At 43.4% G+C, this 18,651-nt stretch overlaps 1 protein-coding gene across 2 annotated transcripts in view; it reads left to right on the top strand.

The window, feature by feature from the left end:
• The window catches only part of LOC106581831 (kalirin), a 292,220-nt gene that overhangs the window by 164,229 nt on the left and 109,340 nt on the right, over positions 1 to 18,651 (top strand). For both annotated transcript variants that reach the window (XM_014164228.3, XM_014164230.3), the window contains exons 12-15: positions 4,861 to 5,030; positions 7,352 to 7,526; positions 10,715 to 10,910; positions 14,705 to 14,871. In XM_014164228.3, the coding sequence (XP_014019703.1) occupies positions 4,861 to 5,030; positions 7,352 to 7,526; positions 10,715 to 10,910; positions 14,705 to 14,871 (708 nt within the window). The remainder of the gene's footprint in view (positions 1 to 4,860; positions 5,031 to 7,351; positions 7,527 to 10,714; positions 10,911 to 14,704; positions 14,872 to 18,651) is intronic.

Here is an 18,651-nt window from a genome sequence, read left to right as displayed (position 1 = left end):
AAGCCTATTTGGTTGGAGTAATTGACTGGCTGGCTCCCGGCTACATGATCCAGTATGGTAGATTGCTTATGGATGATGATGGGATCTGTGGGATCACTCTGGCAGTCAACAGTAGATATTTGTATTGGAGTTAAGCAAAGGGAAGTGGTAATGCCGTGGGACACCAGAGCTGGATATGAAGTAGCGGTCACATAGAACATGCCTGTTAACAGTGACCGACAGGGCCACTTGGCCCCAAGAAGTGGTCTCCACTTGGACAGCTCTGGGCTGCATCCTAAATAGCACCTTATTCCCTACCTAATGGACTACTTTTTGACCAAAGCCTCTAGTCAAAAGTAGTGCACTATGTAGGGAATAGGTATTTGGGATGTAGACCATGAAACGTTGTTGGACTCTGATAGAACAGAAAAATATATTTGGCTTTAAGGGGCTTTGAGAGCTTGGCTTGAAGATGCAAACAAACGTATGCCAAGAATGGCCTGAGATAAGACTCCTAGGGTTTGAGTGTTATCCTGAAAGCCAAGGCCACATCCATGATTAATGTAGAGACCAATCCTGCATCCCAAATGGCACCCTATTCCCTATAGTGTACTACTTTTGACCAGAGCCCAATTGCACTGATCAATAGTGCACTACATAGGGAATAAGGAGACATTTGGGACACAGTCCAAACCCCACTGTATAGGGCTGGTCAGTGGTAGTAGCCCACTAGAGGAGATGGCATTGCTTTTTAAAAGCCTAATGACACGACATGGTCAGATTGCCAAGGGCACACTCACTGCATCGGATGTGTCGCTAATGCCAACAAATCAACACTGGCTCAACTGACAATTACTGACAACTTCTAACTTTGGTGTTTCCTGTCAAGAGGAAGTTTTGTCGATTTTTGTATATTCTCATCTCACGTAAATCAAAACGATGCGCTCCGCCCAGGCATTTTTGATTTTACGAAGGCGTAGTCACTCCTTACCCCTCTGTAAAGTATGACGAGGCATCTTTTTCATTTCCCTAATGCGTTGTCTCCTCGGCTGCGTCCGCCTTCAGCTTGCGTTTATGTTTTTGCCTTTATATCAATTGGCATTTAATATACTTTCTACCAGAGCAACAGAAAGCAGCAATTAGCTTACAAGAAGGAATGCTTGTGGCTGCTGTGCCGTGCAGGAAGAGGGTAATTTTCATTCTGGAGAATGGTCTACATGGAGACATACTGTAGGCTGCATACCAAATGGCACGCCGTTCCGCCTTACCATGGGGTCTGGTCAAAAGTAGTGCACTATATAGGGAATAGGGTGCCATTTGGGACGCTATCGTGCTGGTCTTCGGCAGGCTGCTGGGCGGCTGACTGAGTGCTAGGTCGAGCTGCACCATCAAGCAGACGAGGAAAGCAATCGGAGCCGTGATTTAGCAATCACAGGGAGGACTGTTGGGAAGCCTCTGTCTGTCCGCCACATGGTTGGGACACAAAAAGACAAACGGTTGTCCCAAATGGCGCCCTATTCCCTATATAGAGCACTACATTTGACCAGGGCCCGTAGGGGTCCAAATGGCTCATTTATGTGTCCGTTTAGGTTCCTTGATGTTGTATGCTCTTAGAGAATGTTATCAGTGCCTTTTGATTGCCCCAAATTCATTTCAAACAGGCATTTTAGTGTTCGGTATTACAAATATAGTGTAAATGTAGTTGCTATAGTAATTTACAATTATACCTGTTGGAATGTCTTACCTCACTTCCGGGTTAAATTAGATAATGAGATATTGGCATTCAACTAATTTTACTCCTGGCTCATGGATGAACAAACACAGTGAATGAAAGCATCTGTAGAATAGAAGTCACAGGATATTCCTAGCTCATATGCTTAACATTTAGAAGTATGGCATATATGTATATGTGTATAGTCTATTACAATACTACAAAGCCAGGAATCCTGTAATATTGTAATAGACTCTATTGTAATAGCACAGAATTACAACTGCTGTGGCACAACCTATTTCACCCTAATCCCATGTCTGTACTCAGGTTTACGGTGAAATCAGTGTGTAAGTGTGAAGTGTGTGTTTGTACTGTACATTCTATAACAGTAATCCAAACCCGGGATTACAACTGCTGTGTCACAACCTATTTTATCCTAATTCAGGTTTATGGTGAAATCTGTGTGTAAGTGTGTGGTAGCTGTTTGTGTCTGTCATGCCCAGTGCAGCACAGCACAGCCAGGGTCCTTCAGCTAGAGCAGGAGTCACACAGAGAAGCACGTTCAATTCTGAGCGTGCTCAGATCAGTCATGGGGAGCAGTTACCATGGGAACCACAGAGACGGCAACCTCTGCTTTATGGATTTTGTTAACCCTTTGAGACTCAGAGAGAATTCCGTCTGTATCTGCATGATATGATAGGTTCTTGTGAAAATGATGGCGGTGGTTTTGTCCCAAATGGGACCCGATTCCCTATATAGTGCACTACTGTTGACCAGAGCCCTATATGGGAATAGGGTGCCATTTGGGATGCATGCAGTATGTCACTGGAGAGAGATGACATTCTTAGTATCTTGGAAGGTGTTTTTGTGGTTCCTGGAATACAATTTGTCTGTTAGTGTTTTTTTAATGTTTTGTTATATGTTTTGTTCTAACTTATCTTACAATGTATCTTACAAGTACAATGATATCTGATGATTCAATGATTAGCTTGTTTTCTCCCTCACTGCCATGCTTTAGACAACACTTGAAGTGCTCTTGTTGTAGTGCTCGCCATCTTCCAATTATCTATTGATGAACACTTTTTTAAATTTTATTTAACTAGGCAAGTCAGTTAAGAACCAGTTCTTATTTTACAATGACGGCCTACCCCGGCCAAACCCTCCCCTAACCCGGACGAAGCCCTATGGGACTCCGGATCACGGCCGGTTGTGATACAGCCCGGGATCGAACCAGGGTCATGCAGAAAAGCAGTGCCTTAGACCGTTGCGCCACTTGGGAGTCACTTAGCAATCAGTAAATCCAAGCATTGTTTTATGGCTGGCTGCACTACGATTGAACTGATGTAATTGTCATGGCAAAATAATTTAACTAGATACGATAAACTTAAATGAGTGAAACGAATTTCCAACATATGCATGCACGAGCCCGCGCGTACACACACACATACAGACATACACACAGACTTCTCTGAGAGTGTGAAAAGGGCAGAGCAGCCTCACGATTACCATAATGTCCTATGAATATGCGTTTGAGGAACAGCAGGCCTAGCAGACCACAGCTATGTCCACAAATGGTTTATGTAAATTAAGAACATCAACAGTGCATCGCAGTAGAGCTCTAACGAACTACTAACAGTGAGAGGTCTGCATCCCAAATGGCATCCTATTCCCTATGTAGTGCACTACTTTTGACTAGAACCTTAAGGGCCCCGGTCAAAAGTAGGGCACTATATAGGGAATAGGGTGCCATTTGGGACGTACACAAAGTCTTGCCAAGCTAGCGTGTGGACGGATGCTGAAAAGATGACAAAGCAGATGCTGAACTTTGCGGATAATTTCCCCCTTAAAACACAATCAAAACATCTCCTGCCAATTTACTCGGATTATGCTTCAGGTGTTGTGTGTAATTGTATTTCAAGCTTCTGTTCCCTAACTGAAATATTCAAGTGCCGGTTAGTCTTTCTCTGTGAAAAATCACTATAGCTTGAAGAATGGAAGTCTATTTTAGGTGCGTTTGGGGAGCAGTTTGCTAATTGTGGAGATGGAAATGGATTTTCTTCCCCGCTGTCAAACAATTAGTCTAAAGAGAAAGATATGCTGCATATGTATTGTGCATATGAAGCAAAAAGCTGAAGTTAGTCTATTTTGACTAAGCAATTGCGTTACTTTGACATAGTGGTTCAGTTGTCCTCAACATTGCACATGTTGTATCTGTTGACACGCTTTCCCACAAGGTGTGGGTATGTTGTGTACTGTAGTGTTAAATCTCTCTCTCTCTCTCTTCTCCATCCAACCCTCCCTGCCTCTCTCTCCCCCCTCTTCCTCCAACCCTCCTCCCTCCCATCTCCAACCTTTCTCCCTTCCTCTCTCTCATTGTCAATTAAATTCAAGTCAAGGGCTGTATTGGCATGGGAAACATATGTTAACATTGGCAAAGCAAGTGAAGTAGATAATAAACACAAGTGAAATAAACAATAAAAGTGAACAGTAAACATGACACTCACAGAAGTTCTGAAAGAATAAAGACATGTCAAATATCTATATACGTTGTTGTAACGATGGGCAAATAGTAAAAGTACATAAGGGAAAGTAAATCAACATAAATATGGGTTGTATTTACAATGGTGTTTGTTCTTCACTGGTTGCCCTTTTCTTGTGGCAACAGGTCACAAATCTTGCTGCTGTGATGGCACACTGTGGCATTTCACCCAGTAGATATGGGAGTTTATCAAAATTGGGTTTGTTTTCGAATTCTTTGTGGATCTGTGTAATCTGAGGGGAATATGTGTCTCTAATACGGTCATACATTTGTCAGGAGGTTAGGATGTGCAGCTCAGTTTCCACCTCATTTTGTGGGCAGTGTGCACATAGCCTGTCTTCTCTTGAGAGCCAGGTCTGCCTACGGCGGCCTTTCTCAATAGCAAGGCTATGCTCACTGACTCTGTACATAGTCAAAGTTTTCCTTAAGTTTGGGTCAGTCACAGTGGTCAGGTATTCTGCCACTGTGTACTCTCTGGTTAGGGCCAAATAGCATTCTAGTTTGCTCTGTTTTTTTGTTAATTCTTTCCAATGTGTCAAGTAAGTATCTTTTTATTTTCTCATGATTTGGTTGGGTCTAATTGTGTTGCTGTCTCTCTCTCATCCCTCTCTCTCACCTTCCCTCCTTCCAGCTGTGGACGTGGATGGAGGATCTCCAGAAGGAGCTGTTGGAGGAGGTGTGTTCAGACTCGGTGGAGTCAGTCCAGGAGCTCATCAAGCAGTTCCAGCAGCAGCAGACGGCCACGCTGGAGGCTACGCTCAACGTCATCAAGGAAGGAGAGGACCTCATCCAGCAGCTCAGGTCAGTGCTGAGCCTTTTAACCACTACTGGTTAAGGTTTGGATTGGGGAAGGGAAAGCTGATCCTAGAAACGCCCCCCCCCCCCTCCCCGGAATGTGTTACAGCCCAGCAGGGGGCGATGGGGCTGATCCTACATCAGCGCTCATACTGGGCCTGATTTCATAAATCATCTGAGTATGAGTGCTGTGCTAGGACTTTTGGAATTGACTCCCATTCAACTCATGAGTTGAAAAATCGGATTTAATTGGCCAAACCCCACAGGAAGTATAATTTTAATTTGACTGACAGGAAATAGAATTGAATTCAGTGCAATTCAAAGAAATTCCACCCAGTCATAGAACATGAGAGTTTCATTGAATCTGACAGGTCACACTTTCAGATAACAAAGAATATATTTTTTTTATTTATTTAACTAGGCAAGTCAGTTGAGAACAAATTCTCATTTTCAATGATGGCCTAGGAACAGTGGGTTAACGGCCTTGTTCAGGGGCAGACCGACAGATTTGTACCTTGTCAGCTCGGGGATTCGATCTTGCAACCTTTTGGCAACCTTTCAGTTACTACTCCAACACTCTAACCACTAGGCTACCTGCCGCCCCAGGTAGCCTCTGTTGTTTTATGTACAAGATGTACTGTATATTTGTATAGACTACACCTAATATATAATAGAATAGGCATTTGAATTTCACTGAATTCTATTGTATTTCTTTTCATTCAAATTCGAATTGCAATTCTGTATTCGGTTTACTACATCAATTCAAATTCGATTCAAATTCAAGAATTTAATTGGAATTTATGAGGCATTCTCAATTCAGTTCTGAATTGAGCCCAACCCTGGTGTAAGAGTACACGGACAGGGGGAACCTGATCCTAAATTATTACTGTATGGGCCTCGGGTCCCTGTGTAGGAGAGAGGGTCAAGGGGGTCAGACCATTAGACTTACGCACTATAAGTTCAATACTACATGGTGATACATGTTACATAGTGATAGGTGTTCCTGAGTGGCGCAGCTGTCTAAGGCACTGCATCTCAGTGCTAGAGGTGTCACTACAGACCCCGGTTCAATCCCGGGCTGTATCACAACTGGCCGTGATCGGGCGGCGCATAATCGGCCCAGCGTCGTCCGGGTTAGGGGAGGGTTTGGCCGGGGTAGGCCGCCATTCTAAATACAATTTTGTTCTTAACTGACTTGTCTAGTTAAATAAAAATGTTGCTCATCCACTCCAAGGACAGGTGTGTTAAAGTGCCTTTACAATGAGGAGAATTGGCTTATTCCGTTTCTGACATATTTTACAACCTCCCTTATTGAACACTAACGCCATGACAAGAACATTCCGTTGCTCCTATTTTGCTCGTTATATTTTTGTGTTGTCCCAAATGGCACCCTATTCCCTATATAGTGCACTACTTTTGAACGGACTGCCGCATTTCCATGGAGACTCCCGCCGACACCAGTGTGTTATGTTAATGTGAACTCCAGTGTAATTGTGTTTCCAATTGGAGTGTGACACTTGGGGAGAGCAGAATCAACAACCTCTGCATCATTAAGACTGTTGCTTTGTGAGAAGGTGTTAAAGTTCACAGTTGGCCATTGTTATGTAAATGACATCAGTAATGTACCAATGGCCTGGGATTGGCTGCAAGTTAGAGCAGGTCAGCCAGAGCCATGGCCCAGTGAGACACGGGTGCAGGCCCGCGTAGATGGAAACAGAAAAGTCTGAGCCTTTTGGGTAAATCCTGAATGGAAATGTGCCACTAGGAGCCCTGGTCAAAAGGTAGTGCACAATAAAGGGAATAGGGTGCCATTTGAGTCGTGCCCTTAGTACTACCGATCTCACAGCTCAGGGTTTCTCTCTCTCTCTCCTCTCTCTAATGTACTTTATTGACATGAAAAGTTAGCAACTTACATTGTCAACACAAACAAAAGCAATAACCCCCCAAAAAATAATAACAACAATCCCTCCCTCTCTCTCGCCCCCTCTCAATTCAATTCAAGGGCTTTATTGGCATAGGAAACATATGTTAACATTGGCAAAGCAAGTGAAGTAGATAATAAACAAAAGTGAAATAAACAATAAAAATGAACAGTAAACATGACACTCACAGAAGTTATAAAAGAATAAAGACATTTCAAATGTCATATTATGTCCATACACTTTGTTGTAACGATGGGCAAATAGTTGAAGTACAAAAGGGAAAGTAAATAAACATAACTATAGGTTGTATTTACAATGGTGTTTGTTCTTCACTGGTTGCCCTTTTCTTGTGGCAACAGTTCACAAATCTTGCTGCTCTCCCTCTCTCTCTCTCTCCCCAACCAGGGACGCTGCCATGTCCACCAACAAGATGCCCCACAACAGCTCCATCGCCCACATCGAGAGTGTCCTGCAGCAGCTGGACGAGGCCCAAGGCCAGATGGAGGAGCTGTTCCACGAGAGGAAGATCAAGCTGGACATCTTCCTGCAGCTACGCATCTTTGAGCAGTACACCATCGAGGTGAGAGGCACCAGAGGCCGGGGGGGTGGGGGTCAAGGGAAAGGAGGGGGAGGGGGAGGGGGAGAGGGGAGACGGTCTGTGCGTGGGGGTGGCTGGGTGTGTGCCAATGGCGGTGCCGTTTAAGATCAGGGAGGACGATCATTTTCTTTATGAGCATGGCCTTATTTTTATTACACATTTTTCCCGATACCTATCATGAGGTTGCTACAACCTAGCCTACAAATTAAAGTTTACAACGTAGGAGCACAGGTCAGGAGAAAAATGTGAGTAATCAAGGTGACAGACAGTGACACATTCAATACCGCCTTGCACGCTCTTGCCTGCATCTGGCTGATCTAGGGTTTAAACAGTAGTCCAAACAGTTGCAAACCGAGAGTTTCTATTGGACAAATTCAGGTATGTTTATCCCCGTTTCGTTCTATTTGCTTCCGTCTAAGAAACGTTTTTCAATAGAATCGGCGGAATGAATACACCCCTGATCCCCGCAAATTTCACTTTCATAGCAGCCACCAACAAACAGCATGATCACTTTGCTCGTTGTATAATTCCTTCTCGCATCTATGCGCTCTCCTCCTCTCAGCTTTTCCCTTTGTTTGTGGACTTCATTGCACAACACAACAGGCGAAAAAAACTCTCCTAGCCAAACTTTAATTTAATTTCCTAACCACTAACCCCTACACACAGCCTACATCGTTATCACCACATTATCTAACGTCATAGTCAACATAGCTACTAGAAATAATGCGTTACTAAATCCCCTACAATTATGCAGTACAGTGTACAGCAAGTAGTTTAGCCGATACACTGGTGGGTACCGGTGGAAATAAATTAATACAACCAAAAGTTTACCTTGACTTTGAAGAGTTCCAGTGTTGGATAGCCATAGCCATCTAGCTAACCTAGAATCCCTCTCTGTTTTCAGCTGGGTGTATGAGTAGGTGAAACTAGCTAGCTGCATTCGCTAGCTAAGTCAGTGAAAGTGGAAAAAAAATACAACTAAATATAAACTCAGCAAAATAAGAAATGTCCTCTCACTGTCAACTGCGTTTATTTTCGGCAAACTTGACATGTGTAAATATTTGTATGAGCATAAGATTCAACAACTGAAACATGGCTGGTGGCATTGTCATGCTGGAGGGTCATGTCAGGATGAGCCTGCAGGAAGGGTACCACATGAGGGTACCCTTCCTGTAACGCACAGCGTTGAGATTGCCTGCAATGACAACAAGCTCAGTCCGATGATGCTGTGACACACCGACCCAGACCATGACGGACCTTCCACCTCCAAATCGATCCCGCTCCAGAGTACAGGCCTCGGTGTAATGCTCATTCCTTCGACGATAAATGCGAATCCGACCATCACCCCTGGTGAGACAAAACCGTGACTCGTCAGTGAAGAGCATTTTTTTACCAGTCCTGTCTGGTCCAGCGACGGTGGGTTTGTGCCCATAGGCGACGTTGTTGCCGGTGATGTCTGGTGAGGACCTGCCTTACAAAACAGGCCTACAAGCCCTCAGTCCAGCCTCTCTCAGCCTATTGCAGAGAGTCTGAGCACTGATGGAGGGATTGTGCGTTCCTGGTGTAACTCAGGCAGTTGTTGTTGCCATCCTGTACCTGTCCCGCAGGTGTGATGTTCTGATGTACCGATCCTGTGCAGGTTTTGTTACACGTGGTCTGCCACTGCGAGGACGATCATCTGTGCGTCCTGTCTCCCTGTAGCGATGTCTTAGGCGTCTCACAGTACGGACATTGCAATTTATTGCCCTGGCCACATCTGCAGTCCTTGCAGCATGCCTAAGGCACGTTCACGCAGATGAGCAGGGACCCTGGGCATCTTTCTTTTGGTGTTTTTCAGAGTCAGTAGGTGCATTCCACAGGTGCATGTTCGTTAATTGTTTATGGTTAATTGAACAAGCATGGGAAGCAGTTTTTAACCCTTTACAATGAAGATCTGTGAAGTTATTTGGATTTTTACGAATTATCTTTGAAAGACAGGGTCCTGAAAAAGGGACGTTTCTTTTTTTGCTGAGTTTAGCTAGCCCCCTCTCTCTTTCTCGCTCTCTCTCTCTCTTGCTTCTCCTTCATTGTTGAAGATAAATTAAGTTGTTAAATTTGCTAGCTAGCTGTACCTTATGCTCTAAGTACTAGATTTATTCTCTGATCCTTTGATTGGGTGGACAACACGAGCTCTGATAGGTTGGAGGACATCCTCTGGAAGTTGTCATAATTACTGTAAGTCTATGGAAGGGGGTGATAACCATGAGCCTCCTAGGTTTTGTATTGAAGGCAATGTACCCAGAGGAGGATGGAAACTAGCTGTCCTCTGGCTACACCATGGTGCTACCCCAGAGTGTGCTGTTGAGGCTACTGTAGACCTTCATTGCAAAACAGTGTGTTTTAATAAATTATTTGGTGACATGAATATATTTAGTATAGTTTTATCGAAAATGATTACTTTTTTAATGTTTCAATATTTGTATTTTTCTGAAATTCACTGAGGAGGATGGTCCTCCCCTATCTCTTATGAGGAGCCTCCACTGGTGTCTATGTGTGTGTATGTGCAAACGTACGTGTGTGCTTGTTTGCATGTGTGGGTGGGTGTGTATGTGCATGAGCGTGTGTTCGTGTGTTTGTGAGATGGCATCTGCTGGCCACACAGTAATCTAATGGTCTTAGCGTGAGGCTTGGAGAGACCTAATGTCAGTTGACTTTGATAGATAACTGTCTTTGTAGTCCCTGATGAGGACTAGGCCTCCACTGAACTGCAGTGTGGAGCAGTGTTGCTCTTTAGTATGTCCTAGGCCGCGACGTGCCGTGAATTACTAATGGGCGGATCTAGGGTCTTAAAGTTTCAGAAAAACATGGCATTATACTACAGTGAATAAAAGAAAGACTACCAATGGAACTTAAATGACTACAGTAGTAAATTACTTTGGGGGGGATTATTACCCAATGCTGTCATTAAGAACAATAATACAGGGAGAGCTATATAGCTACTATCCATGTAATGTACTGTATGTCCAGTGGAATAGCTTTGTTTGGTATAGCTTCATCTTTCACAGTGTCATCTGAGCTGCACGTAACGACTTCATTTCATAATCGATAACACTCGGTCTCAGTGTGAGTTCCTTTGCCCATCCAGGTGCAACACTTACATCATTAACCTTGCCTGGCTGACCTCCCTGCAGGTGACGGCGGAGCTGGACTCGTGGAACGAGGACCTGCTGCGCCAGGTGAATGACTTCAACTCGGAGGACCTGACCCTGGCCGAGCAGCGGCTGCAACGCCACACGGAGCGCAAGCTGGCCATGAACAACATGACCTTCGAGGTGATGCAGCAGGGACAGGACCTGCACCAGTACATCATGGAAGTCCAGGCCTCAGGTGAGAGAGACTAAGACCAGACCGGAGCCGGTTACAGGGAAGGGAGGGAAAGTACATTATTTGAATAGCGGAAACCCTGTTACCGAGAATTATCGGGATTTACCACCCAAAACCACTCCCTTTTCCCAGGATAAATAACTGCGAGAAACCGGTAAATTATAATAAATTATTTATATGAACAGCATGGTGTGAAATGGAACTGTTACATTATATGCAATGTATAAATCTGGCTTCTCTACGGCCTCTGCATGATGAATCATCAACGCTCAGGGTGGGAACAGACAGCCCATCTCAGTATGGAGCGCAGTTCACAATGCATGTAGACCTATCATCTCATCATGATCACTTTCTTTCTTGTGACAGGTAGGCCTACATTTTCTTCAGCATAGTCTATGCTACAGTAATATAAAGACCGAATGCGCGTCTAATTTTCACATCTCTATCTGTCTTTCGGGTCACCTTATTTTTTAATCGTAAAGGTTTTACCTTTTTAAATTGCAGCTGGAGAGTTTTAAAACAGCCTATCAATCGAATATCGTTGCTTTAAATCAGTGCACGCGTGAAAACTCTCGCAGCCTTTCTCTCTCTCCATCAACTCCATTCTAATTGCATCAAAAAGAGACAATCCTGTTCTACATTGATATATAGCCCTATATATAGATGTCTTAGCCTACCTCTTTAATACATACAGTAATACATTCAATGCAGTATTATCCTTATATGAATCTAATTAATGATGGGTTGTGCATAATAAGCTTCTAACTTATAACCTCTGTCTCTTGCCCAATACACACGCACCTGTGCTTCGCTGGCCTCTCATTACTAAACGCTCCTTAGCTCTTGGAGTCCCATGCAGGAATAGCTTGCTGGACATTATTTTATTTGTGCATTTTTTTTATACCGATAGACTATTCGAAGAGGGACGCAAACTCTTGTTGGCTGAATGTTAAATAAATCAGCCAATAGAACTCACGGGTAGTTTGAAAGAAGAACGAATGAGCGATGGCGGAAGGCTATAGCAGTTATTTATTCAGACCCATAAGCATTCAATCTTTGTGAAGACAAGTGAAAACCTTCTGCATCTAACTTTTGTCCTATATTATTCAAGGATGTCATTAGAGTGATGAAGATGTGGACAACATAACTTATTTCATTTAACTGTTGGAAGTAATGAAGCAACATTAGAGAGAGAAAGAGGAGGTAGGCTAATAATATTATGGAAATATGCGTATATATGCGTCAGCCTACTAATTATACAAATAGTCCCTATTAAATTTCTAAATGAAAATCAAATTCGCTAGCCTATACTTGTGACTTTGTAGGCTGCATGTGCTGCACCAGAATCACAAGTTCTCTCCCCGCTTTATCATGGTTTCAACAGTCCGTATAATACAATACAGTACAGTAATACAGTTCACACTCCAAAAGATTAGCCTACTGGAGCTGGTTTCATTTATTTACCCAAGAGAGCATATAGCTAGCTACATATATGGGCTTTTGTTTTTCTGTTGTGCGTAATGTGCAGTAGCCTATATCATATATGTGTTGGATAACGGCACAATCATTTGGGCTTTTTTGGGCTTGGGATCATTAAATGTCTTTAATGTAGGGCTCATCATTTTTTATTTTAATGGATGGTTCTTCAGACTCAGGTAGCATCAGGCTAGATCAAAGCTCTAATCAAATCCAGACATATGCCTATTTACAGTATATACTTTCTAATGCTTATGAATAACGCTTCCCTGGTTACCCGGGAAAAAAGTGACTTATTCTAGGGATGGAACATTTATAAATGTTTATGACTTGGGTGGCTGGAGTCTTTGACCATTTTTAAGGCCTTCCCTTTTTTTAAATTTTTTTTAGGTACAAGCATTTCTCCTTTAACTTTCTTTTTTCTTTTTGTATTTTGTATTCTCTACTCCATTTACAAACTTATACAGACGAAGAAGAACTTACAACTTACACACAAACATTGACTACATCTCATCTGCCCAGAACCGCATGCTCACACCCCCATCTCTTCTAGTGCCTGCATTATTGTTTGCCACTTGGCCTTAAATTGTATCAATTTGTTTTTCTCGGTCACCCATGCTATTTCATGCTATTGTTATGATGGTGGGTTGATTGACTTCCAAGTTTGTAGTATGTATTTCAAGTTTTAAGTATACATTTTTTCAAGATGAGTGATGAGAAGAGAATCGTCCAGTCCATTGGGTATCTCACTACACCCCCATATGCCATGTCTTGAAATATGCAGGTTAAAAGCATGTTTACATTGTAATACTTCTGTCTCATCGCTGCAACTCCCGTACGGACTCGGGAGAGGCGAAGGTCAAGAGCCATGCGTCCTCTGAAACACAAGCCACCTTTCTAGCTGAGGTCCAGGCTTTTCTAACACAGGCACATTTTTTGTCTTGAAGGCCCAAATACAGTCCCATTTCTTTCCTTGAGGCTCCCATTATTTGCCAAACAATGATCATTCTGCCAAAAAAAAAAAAAAAAAACGATTTAGACAGGCCCGCTGGGCTAAAAATTAAAAAGCCCATCTGATATTTGCCAGTCCGTTTCTGGCTGCAAGACTCCTATTGTGTCTGCGGGTTCAGAGATTGCGACAGGAGCATTGATGTGACTGAGAATGTGCTGCCCTGCCAACTCAGAGAGAGCAGAGGTCACCTGACTTGGGCCAAGTGGAAGGAGTTGATAGTAGGATGGGGTGGAGGGAGGCAGCATCAGAGGTGCCGGGGGCGAATCTGGTGTTTACCATCTGGAGAGAGAGGAGTCAGGAATTAGGTTAAAAAAGCATGGCTTTCCTTCTCCCTCAGCACAATCCTCTTACCCTCCCCACTGCACTGCATGGGGCTTAATATGAGGCCTGAGCTGCATCGCAAATTGTACTCTATTCCCTATATAATACACTATTTTTGACCAGAGCCCTATGAGCCCGGGTCAAAAGTAGTGCACTTTATATGGAATGGAGTGCCATTTGGGACGCACGCACACCACCTCCCCATAGCCCCCCTCACACACACCAGAGGGGTGAGGAGCATCCACCGTGCCAGCCATCACTCTGTGCCAAGAGGGGGGAGGAAGGGGAGGGCGGGGGGTGGAGCTGAAATCTGGGCCACCCTCGTGTGCCCTTCATGGACTGTGTGGACTGTGACATCCCCCTCAGTCGGGACCAATGGAGACCTAAGCCCTCCAAAAGGTTTGTGCTGGGCTCTAGACAATATTTCAGGATGGGAGATTAAAATAGCCAGCTGTACTAGTGTCACATTTTATAGTGTACATTTACAGTATGGACAGTTTCATTGCAGGTTTTTGGAGTGGTGCTCCTCCGAGCTCTGGTCAAATGTCGTGCATCATAGGGAATAGGGTTCCTTTTGGGATAGACTTCATAACCCTTTGGGTTTGGGGTAATCACAGTCATTATTTAATTAGACATTGAAGGGAAGTGTTGTCTTTTTAAGTAGGGTGATTTTAATTCATTAATTGAGAAGGAACGCGGACAGATTGAAATGGAGAAGGACTAGTGGACTAGCGCCACCTAGTGCTACAGTTTATAACACATCCTTCATATATACCACAAAGGTCTGCAGCCACTCCTATTGCCCAGTGATAGGTGGAAACACTCAAATAAATCCAATACAATTTGGTCTTAGCGTTCAGACTCTGCTGACAGGAAGAAAAGCAGAACATTTAAAACTGACAACCGAATAGGCTAATTTATGGAATATAACTATGCGTGACTGTATGGTTACGTGTGGTAGTGACAGTAGTTTTGTGTGGCGGCACAGGCATTGAGCTGACTGGGGAAAAGGAGGTGGATCTGGCCACTCAGGTCCAGGAGCTGCTGGAGTTCCTCCATGAGAAGCAGCATGAGCTGGACGTGAGCGCTGACCAGACCCAGAAGAGACTGCAGGAGTGTCTGCAGCTCCGCCACCTGCAGTCAGAAGTCAAACAGGTGGGTGGGAGTACGCATGCACACACGTACACATGCTCATGTTGTGCGGTGCCGTCAGGAAGTATTTATACCCCTTGATTTATTCCACATTTTGTTGTGTTACAGCCTGAATTCTGAATGGATTAAATACATGTTTTTCTCACCCTTCCATACACAACAGTGGAGGCTGATGAGGGGAGGACGGCTCATAATAATGACTGGAATGGCACCACTGCCTGTGTTGATGTATTTGATACCATTCCTCCCCAATTAAGGTGCCACCAAACTCCTGTGATACACAATACCCTATAAAGTCAAAGTGAAAACATGTTTTTGGAAATGTTTAAATGTTTGCAAGTTTATTGAAAATGAAAAACAGAAATATCTCACACCCTTGACTCAAATGTTAAAATCACCTTTGGCAGCGATTATAGCTGTGAGTCTTTCTGGGTAAGTCTCTAAGAGCTTTGCACATGTAACAGTATAGCTTCCGTCCCTCTCCTCGCCCCTACCTGGGCTTGAACCAGGGCCCCTCTGCACACATCGACAACAGCCACCCTCGAAGCATCGTTACCCATCGCTCACAGAAAATCCGCGGCCCTTGCAGACCAAGGGGAACAACTACTTCAGGTCACAGAGCGAGTGACGTCACCCGATTGACAACGCTATTAGCGCGCACCACCGCTAACTAACTAGCCATTTCACATCGGTTACACTCACCTGGAATGTACAACATTTGCTAGACGGCCATTTTCAAGTCCTGCCATATATTTTCAAGATGATTTTAAGTTAAAACTGTAACTAGGCCACTCAGGAACATTCAATGTCATCTTGGTAAGCAACTCCAGTGTATATTTGGCCTTGTGTTTTAGGCTATAGTCTTGCTGAAAGGTGCATTTGTCTCCTACTCTCTGTAGGAAAGTAGACTCCCTGGTCCTTCCTGATGACAAGAACACCCATAACAAAAATATGAAGAGTGGTACTCAGTGATGTGTTGTATTGGATTTTCCCCAAACATAACACTTTATTCTCAGGACATAAAGTTCATTTATTTGCCATATTTTGTTGCAGTTTTACTTTAGTGCCTTATTGCAAACAGGATGCATGTTTTGGAATATTTTTATTTTGTACATGCTTCCTTCTTTTTACTGTGTCATTTAGGTTAGTGTTGTGGAGTAACTACACTGTTGTTGATCCATCCTATCACAGCCATTAAACTCTGTAACTGTTTTAAAGTCACCATTGGCCTCATGGTGAAATCCCTGAGCGGTTTCCTTCCTCTCCGGCAAGTGAGTTAGGAAGGATGCTTGTATCTTTGTAGTGACTAGGTGTATTGATACACGATCCAAAGTGTAATTAATAACTTCACCATTCTCCAAGGGATATTCAGTGTCTGCTTTTGTTTTATTTTTACCCATCTACCAATAGGTTCGCTTCTTTGTGAGGCATTGAAAAATCTCCCTGGTCTTTGTGGTTGAATCTGTGTTTGCAAATCACTGCTCGAATGAGGGACCTTACAGATAATTGTATGTGTAGGGTACAGAGATGAGGTAGTTATTCAAAAATCATGTTAACCCCTATTATTGCACACAGAGTCCATGCCATTTATCATGTGACTTGTTGAGCAAATCTTTACTCCTGAACGGATTTAGGCTTGCTATATCAAAAGGGTTGAATACTTATTGACTCAACACATTTAAGCTTTTCATTTTTTATTAATTTGTAAACATTTCGAAAAACATAATTCCACTTTGACGTTATGGGGTATTGTGTGTATACCAGTGATACAAAATCTCAATTTAATTAATTTAAAATTCAGGCTGTAACACAACAAAATGTGGAAAAAGTCAAGGGGTGTGAATACTTTCTGAAGGTACTGTATATGCACTCGCAAACACACTATGGCTAATTAGGGTGAACTGGACTGGTGAGAGTCCATAGCTGTTTCCAACACACACAGACACACAGACACACAGACACACACACACACACACACACACACACACACACACACACACACACACACACACACACACACACACACACACACACACACACACACACACACACACACACACACACACACACACACACACACACACACACACACACACACACACACACACACACACACACACACACACACACACACACACACAATGAGAGAACCCAGCAGGATACACCCTACATCAAACAGTCAGTGTGAGTGCATGGCTGCCAGCAGGGGTTCAATGTTTGGCTTGTATCAGCTGCCTGGTGAAGACTGCTTTTCACTCATGTTTCTAACTACTTTTCTGCTTGTAGGATAAAATGTCAACTCAATGTATGTCAGTGCCATTGAAAAACACTAAACTTGAAATGCATTTTCTTCAGCTGTTGTGATTATTTAATCATCCTCCGACAGGCTAGTAAAGTATCATCCGTGTCACTCCGAAGATGCGTCCCAAGTGGTACCTCATTCCTCACATAGTACATGACTTTTGACCAGGGCAAAAGTGGTGCACAATGTAGGGAATAGGGTGCCATTTGGGACGCACATCTGAGAGAGCAGCTCTTTGAGGACATTTTCATCCGAATGTCAGTTTGACAGAGAGCACATTTAGCTGTGTGCCTTCCTCACTATTCAAGAAATACAAACTGTGGAAATACAGATCGATGATTCAAATATGCTGGATCGCTCTCTGACTGAATTCAACTAGGCCATCCGCATAGCAAATCACTTCTTATAGTCAGTATTACATCTAGAGTTAAATTATTCAGCCTCGATATCAAATGAAATTGATATTTATTGGATAATATTTCAAGACAAAACACGTCTCAATAGAAATAATGCTGCAGTTTCCGTAAATAATGAATTATGTTTGTCGCAGTGGTAGTGACACACGTACACTGACTATACAAAACATTAAGAACACCTTTCCATGACATAGACTGACAAGGTGAATCTAGGTGAAAGCCATGATCCCTTATTGATGTCACTTGTCAAATCCACTTCAGTTATTATAGATGAAGGGGAGGAGACTTTTTAAGCCTCGAGACAATTGATACATGGATTACACAGCTCCGTATTAGGAAGGTGTTCCCAGATGGCTGCTAACTTCCCTCACGCCATCCTCAGTGTCTCGCCTCGCGCTAGCCGCATTCTGTACTAATCTCATTTGGGCTGTAGTAATTGAGGGCCAAACAAACTGCTGTCACCGGGGACTTGGGAGTGAAGAGGCTCCACTTTGCATGATGCACTCTAATGGAAGGAAGGCAGGAAATAAACCTGATTGTCGCAGAGTATCTCTGAAGGAGGCTTCTGTGACTGTGCTCAGCCCAGGTATTGTGGTGGTGGAGGGAGGAGGAGAAGGTGTAGCAATGGGCAGGGCTAAGAGAGCGGAAGAGTGAGACAGAGATATGAAGCGGAAGAGAGAGGGGAGATAGAGAGACCGGGAGATAGAGGGAGAGAAGGAGACAGAAAGAAAGAAAGAAATAAAGAAAGAGAGAGAGGAAGGGACAGACAGACACGTACAGAGACAGAAAGAAAGAAAGAAAGAAAGAAAGAAAGAAAGAAAGAAAGAAAGAAAGAAAGAAAGAAAGAAGGTGGTACGGATTAGCCATACCCTCAGTATCCCCCTGAACTGCACAGCCGGTCTCTGAGTTTTAGGAAGCTAGAGAGAAAAAACAATCCATGTTTCTAATCCCTCGTGGGATTCCTAAATGAACAAAAGGGAACGTATGTAATATCTAATAGTTAAATGCCCGCGAAGAAAATACTACTGCTAATCCTAGTTTATTCCCTTGTTTATGTCGAATTAT

Source organism: Salmo salar, chromosome 21 (assembly GCF_965601325.2).
Source record: "Salmo salar chromosome 21, fSalSal1, whole genome shotgun sequence".
NCBI classification, from domain to species: Eukaryota; Metazoa; Chordata; class Actinopteri; order Salmoniformes; family Salmonidae; genus Salmo; species Salmo salar.
The sequence above is the reverse complement of the archived record's forward strand: the minus strand, read 5'-3'. Positions and strand labels throughout refer to the sequence as shown.